Raw genomic sequence first — 6,023 nt, forward strand, 5'->3', positions numbered from 1 at the left:
AGGACACGAGGCGGGGGACCCCGTGGAGGACCACGCTCCTGCTCCACCCACTGCCCAGGCTGGGCCCACCCCCCGCAGCCACCTGAGGGGTGTTCTGCTGAGACCCCTGCCGGGCGGGGGCCTGGGGCAGACAGGCCTGCTCTTCCGGGGAGCAGGCCGTGGAGTCCGGCCCCTGCTGTGGCCACCGTCTTCCTGGCTCCGGACCTCCAGGGCCCCCAGGCTCTCAGGAGGGGCTCAGAGGAGCGGCCAGCAAGGACCCCGGGCCCTGCCCGGTGAGCTGGGCGACTTCCCGGAGCTGGAGACCTGCGCTGCAGGACTTCGCCACAGGCCTTGGCCCAAGCAGCTGAGCCCACGCTCTAGAAACTCGGGGCGCCAGATCCCCGGGCCCTCGTGGCCCAGGAGCTGACGCCCCGCCTGTCCACGCGCACGAGGGGGTCTCGGCCCCCCAGAGGTGCCGGTTACCTGCACCAAGGCCCACCAAGGGCCAGGCCAGCGCTAGTGCAGCTCGCTGGGGTCCTGTGGTGGCCGGGGTCGGCCGGGGTCCAGGTCACTGCTGCCGCTGTCCAGGTCAAAGCCGCGCCCGCCCAAGGGCGTCTGGGGCATGAACTGGCGGAAGATGCTCACGCTGCCGTGCCAGAAGGTGGGCTCGGGGAGGCGGCCCACCACGCTCCAGGCCCGGGTCTCCGGATCGTAGGCCTCCACCACGTCTGAGAGCTCAAAGGTGTTGTCGTAACCCCCCGACACGTACAGCTGCCCGCCGAGGACCGCCAGGCTGCCGCCCACGTGCACCTGCGGGCCGAGGCAGGGACGGGTGAGCGAGGCTGGCGGCAGGGCGGCGGGCACCCAGGCCCCTCCCCAGGGAGAAGGGGTCGGGGACTCGGCAGCGCTCAGTCCCGTCCGTCCCAGCCCCAGTCCTGCGAGAGCGTGGCCGGCGCGGCCCAAGAACAAGCCCGCGCCCCTCTGGGACCTTCGCACCGACCGGCCCGCTGTGGATACCTCCCGGGCGCCCAGCTTGGCTCGTAGCAGGTGACCTTGGCGTCTAACTGAAGGTCTCCGTGCGTGCGCGGCCAAGTGCAAACAGATGAGCCAGCAGGTCCGCTCAGCCCTGCCCGCCAGGACTGCCTGGTGACCGGGACGCTGCCCAGTGCCGGTGGCCTGCACTTACCTGGTTCATAGCCGGGATCTTGTCCCACTCGTTCTTTGTCGGGTTGTACACGTCCACCTCGGCAGAGTCATCCCTGGGGGGAGGGGCGGTGAGGTCGCGGGTGGCCGGCTGAGGAGGGGCCTCGGGCCCCCTCTGTGGGGAGGCCCGGGGGTGCAGCCCAAGCCCGGCCCCGTGACCTGGCCGGAGCAGAGCCTCCTACCCTGCTGCCCCCCAGCCCTGAGCCGCAGCCCGGGGCTCGGCTCCTCAGGACCCTGAATTTACCCCGCCCCTGCTCACCCGCCCACCCACGCAGGGGCCGGCCTCCAGGCTGCCAGGCCTGCCCCGCCCACGGCCGCCCCACGGCCGCGGCCCCAGCCCTGTCCGCCACAGCTGTGGCCTCCGCGCCCAGTGCCCTAGTCCCAGGATGGAGAAACCAGCGCCGCCCCTCACTCCCCTGGGGGCCGCCCCTCAGCCCCGCTGTCCTCCGGGGCACCGCCCCACGGCTGCAGTGACAGGCAGAGCGGGCGCCAGGAGGTCACGGGCAGGCAGGAGCCCAGGCCAGGCGCTGGGCGCAGGGTCCACGCCTCGCCGGGCAGGAATTCAGGTCTGCAGCGCGTCTCACATGGCGCTGCTCCTGCGCTGACCCCCAGCACCCCCAGCACTTCAAACTGTAGAAACCATCGCTTGAGGCGGCGAGGGCGGCCGGGGCCCCCGGGCTGCCTCCCCCAGCAGATGGACAGACGGACGGTGTCTGAGGGCCGGACAGCCCAGCCAAGGGCTACCTTCCGGCCAGGACCGGAGCGGAGGCCTCACAGCACGCGGCCCTCCTGTGGACCCTTCCAGACGGGAGGGGCGGGAGCGTTACGGCCCCCGAAACGCAGGCGAAGGTGCTGGGGTCAACTAAGGCAGCAGGCTCGCCCCCACCTCAGGCGGACGCTGGCCTACCTAATCCCCCAGCTTCAGCTCCCCCCACTGCTCGGCCCTGGGGCTGGGCGGGGAGGCTCAGCGGGCCCCCAACTCTGCTCAGGCGTCAGTGCAGCCTGGGGGCTGAGTGCACTGGGACCCCCACCTTTGCCCAGGCCAGTGTGGGTGCAGATGGTGGTGAAAGCCCCAAGGGGTCTAGGGACCAAGAGTCAGCACAGAGCGTCAGGGAGACCCCGGCCTCACGTCCCTTGCCCAAGGGGCAGAACAGCCCTTGGGTGCGAGCGGGGGCCACAGGCGAGGCCGTTCCCAAGGGTGCTGGGCCTGGAAGCCCGGCAGGCCCGGCCCTCTGGTGATATTTATAGCAGCGGCCAGCGGACAGGGGTGTGCGCGAAGGTCGGAGGCTGTTTCATAAGCAGCCCAGGTGCTGGCTGGGGTTCCGGGGCCTCCTCAGGGCGGGGCGATCCCGCCAGGTGCGCAGGCCACGCCATGCTGCGGGGTGGCCGACCCAAGAAGCCTGGGGGGGGGAGGGCCGAGACACGAAGCCCACTCTGCTGGGCCCCCACGCCAAAGCCCAGGCTGAGTGGAGACGGGGAGGGCGCTGCTCACAGCGGCCCCCCAGACCGGCGCACCGCCCAGCTCCTGGCCCCTCACTGCCAGGCCACCTCCTGGGGACCCAGGTGGACACCCTTGTTCTCAACCCTGAGCCACCGGGGAACGCCCGTGGCCCCCAAGAAAGCTGAGGTGCAGGCTGCACTGGCACCCACTCACTGACCTCACAGGTGGGCGGCTTCGGGGCTGGAGGTGCAGGGCCGCTCCCCCACGCGCGGCCCCGGCGGGCCTCGGGGACACAAGAACCCCTGGGGGTTCTAGGGTGGCGTCCCAGGGGGCTGCTCTGGGAGCAAATCCAGCCAAAGGGACCCCACTGCGAGGTGTCCAGAAGGACGAGGGTGCCCCACTTAGGGCCCCTGACTGAGCACTCCGAGGTGCTCCCAGAAACCTTCCCAGGACACAGAGCTGCGCCCCAGGTCAGCGAGACCGGGCCCAGCGCCCAGTCTCCCCGTCAGTCCAGGGCCCCGGGGACTCACCTGATGAAGTACATGAGCCCGTTGAGCGTCACGGTCTTGGGGGCGAAGGACCAGGGCGGGAGCGGGCCGCAGTCCACCAGCGACCACAGGTCGGCGCCAGGGTCGTAGCACTGCATCACCATGGCCTCCTTGCCGGCCAGGGAGCCGATGGCGTAGAGCCGGCCGCGGCAGGCCGTGGTGGAGCAGTTGTCCAGGGGGTGGGGCATGGGCTGCAGGGCCTCCCAGGAGTCGGTGCTGTGGTCGTAGCGCTCCGTGCTGTCCGCGGCCACCACGTACAGCAGCCCGTCCAGCACGGAGGAGCTGTGGTACTCGCGGGCCTTCAGCATGGGCGCCACCTCCGTCCACTCGTTCACGCTGGAGTTGTACCGCCACACACAGTCGTAGAGCCGAGAGCCGTCGGACCCGCCTGCAGGGCGTGGGGGGCGGTGTCAGCCGGGCACCGCCCAGTGGGCCACGTCGGGAGGACCCTCACAGCCCATCCGGATATGAAGGTGGGGGCTACGTGCTGGGGCAGCGCCGGGAGGGACCCCAGGCCCAGAGGACGGTCAGCCGGGCCTCAGGTGAAGTAGCCACCTCAGGGCCTCCCTGGTGGCGCAGGGGTCAAGTCTCAGCCCTGCGCCTGAGCGCCACCCCTGGCCAGGGAGCGCCCCTCAGCAGTGGATTTCAGCAGACCCACCTGTTCTGCTCCCCACTCTGCCTCCGGGAGCCCTCTCACCTCTGGTCTACACCCCAGTTCTTATATGCATAAATAAACAAATCTTAAAAATAAAAAAGGGCCCTCGCCGGTGGCCAGCAGCTTAGAGCGGCCCTGTGCGGCTGCCCCAGCCCCGCAGCCCCGGCCGGGGAGGGACCCCAGGGCGCAGCAGGCCGCCCCGTCTCCGCTGCAGTCTGTCTCCCGGCTGCTTCCTCAGCAGTGGGTTTCAGTCTGTCCGCCTGTTCTGCCCTCCACTGTCTCTGGGGAGTCCGCTCACCACCCCCACCCCAGGTCTGGTCCACACCCCAGCTCTTCCATGTATAAACAAACAAATCTTTAAAAAAAGAACAAAAAAGCAAGCAAGCAACAAGGGGCCGCCAGCGGTGACGGGCACTGAACGAAGCCCTGTCCACCCACGAACCGCGCAGGGTGAGGGCACCGGGCACCGGGTGACGCCCCAGGCTGGGGCACCGGCACCGTCCTGTCTGCCTCCAGCTTTCACAGGGAGAAACCCAGCTCTGCGCGGTCGGCAGGTCGGCAGGCAGCTGGGTGGGGTGGCGGCCAGCCGCTGAGACATTTATGGAAATGTGCGAAGCGGGGCCAGTCCGACCAGTTCTGGGAGGGACTTCTCGGCCGGCCGGCGGCTTTGTGGCGCAAACGGGCCAACCCCACATCGGAAAGGCCGGATTCCGGAGCAGCCGTCCTTGGGGGGTGCAACAGGTCTCGGGTGTCCTAGGCTGGCGGCTACCCGGGGACAGACTGCTCCAGGCCCTGGCCGCCCCCCGGGCTGAGGGGGTTTCTCCGTGTGCAGTGTGGTTGAAGCCCAGGCGGGCTGGCGGACCCGCCCATCATGACTCGGCAGTGTTTTGGGGTTTGCGCCAAGTAACTGGAGGAAAAGCTCCGAGCATGTGACTGTGTTTACAGTACGGGGCGGGACTGGCGGCACCATGTGACCCGCGAAGGTGCAGGCCCCAGGGAGCTCGTCACCGGTGACAAAGAGGTGACAGAATGTCAGGGGGCTGGCGTGCCTCGGCGGTGAGGAGGCCAGCGGGGGGATGGGTGTCCGGCGGGGTGTGGGCTCCTCAGGCAGGGAAAGAAAGCACCATTGTGGGCGCAGTACCCTGCAAGCACAGGGGGGGGGGGGGGGGGGCGGCGGGGCTCTGCGAGGCGCCCGGTTCACAAACAGCTCTGGCCAAGCCCTGGGCTGTTCCGGGGCCATCAGCCCCACAGAGGAGGCGACCAGCTGCGGGAGGGCCGGCAGTGGCCTCCTGGCTCCAGCCGGTGGCCCCCAGGCCCGCGGGCCCACCCGCCCGGCCGCTCACCGGTCACGTAGATGTCGTTGCCCAGCGCCACGATGCTGTAGCCCCCGCCCAGGTGGTCGGGGAACTCGGCCAGGTAGCGCCACTGGCCGGTCTGCGGGTTGTAGCAGTCCACGGTGACCAGCTCGTCGCAGTCCTGGTCGCAGCCGCCCACGAGCACCAGGATCTCGGCCAGGCCGGTGGAGGGGCGCGGGCGCATGCGGGGGCAGGGCCCGCGGTCGTGGCGGTCGTAGCGGGCCGCCTGGAAGTCGCGGGCTTCGCGCAGCAGGCGCAGGCAGGGCGGGCAGCGCGCGACCAGGGGCTCGGCCTCGACGTGGGCCAGCAGGTAGAAGCGGCGCACGAAGGGCAGGCGCACGGCCTCCAGCAGCTGCGGCCAGTGCGCGGCGCGGCGCGGCGGGTCGGCGCGCACCCAGCGCAGCGCCAGCTGGTAGGCGGCCTCCTCCTTGGGCACGCACAGCCCGTCGTCGCGCAGGTAGCGCAGCAGGCGCGCCAGGGGCAGGCGCTCCAGCTGCTCGGCGCCCAGCTCGCCCACGTGGCGCAGGATGAAGCGCTGCGCCGCGCTCGCCAGCCCCGCGCAGCTGAAGGCCTCGGCGAAGTCCTGCATGTCCAGGCAGTTGGCCAGGTCGAGCTGCTGCTGCAGGAAGGCCCCGCACGCCTCCTTGACGGCCGGGAACTGCAGCAGGTCGGCGGCGCGCAGCAGCGGCTCGGCGTTGTCGCCGCTCACGGCCACGCGGCCGGTGTAGCTGAAGTCCAGCAGCAGCTGCAGCATGTCGGGCGGCACCCCGTGCAGGCGCACCCGCTCGGCGCGGCTCTCGCGCAGCTGCCCGGCGAACATGGCGCGGAAGTAGGGGCTGGCG

The 6,023-nt window shown here is 70.7% G+C and overlaps 1 protein-coding gene across 1 annotated transcript in view; it reads right to left on the reverse strand.

Annotated features, from left to right (window-relative positions):
- Positions 1–6: 6 nt before the first annotated feature.
- The window catches only part of KLHL21 (kelch-like family member 21), an 11,202-nt gene continuing 5,185 nt past the window's right edge, over positions 7–6,023 (reverse strand). Inside the window, exons 2-5 of the mRNA XM_004678485.2 lie at positions 5,170–6,017; positions 3,154–3,559; positions 1,166–1,238; positions 7–789 (exon numbers count right to left, since the gene is read on the reverse strand). Coding sequence (XP_004678542.2) covers positions 496–789; positions 1,166–1,238; positions 3,154–3,559; positions 5,170–6,017 — 1,621 coding nt within the window. The 3' untranslated portion in view covers positions 7–495. The remainder of the gene's footprint in view (positions 790–1,165; positions 1,239–3,153; positions 3,560–5,169; positions 6,018–6,023) is intronic.

This window comes from Condylura cristata, unplaced genomic scaffold (assembly GCF_000260355.1).
Source record: "Condylura cristata isolate star-nosed mole 26May11 unplaced genomic scaffold, ConCri1.0 scaffold00008, whole genome shotgun sequence".
Lineage (NCBI taxonomy): Eukaryota > Metazoa > Chordata > Mammalia > Eulipotyphla > Talpidae > Condylura > Condylura cristata.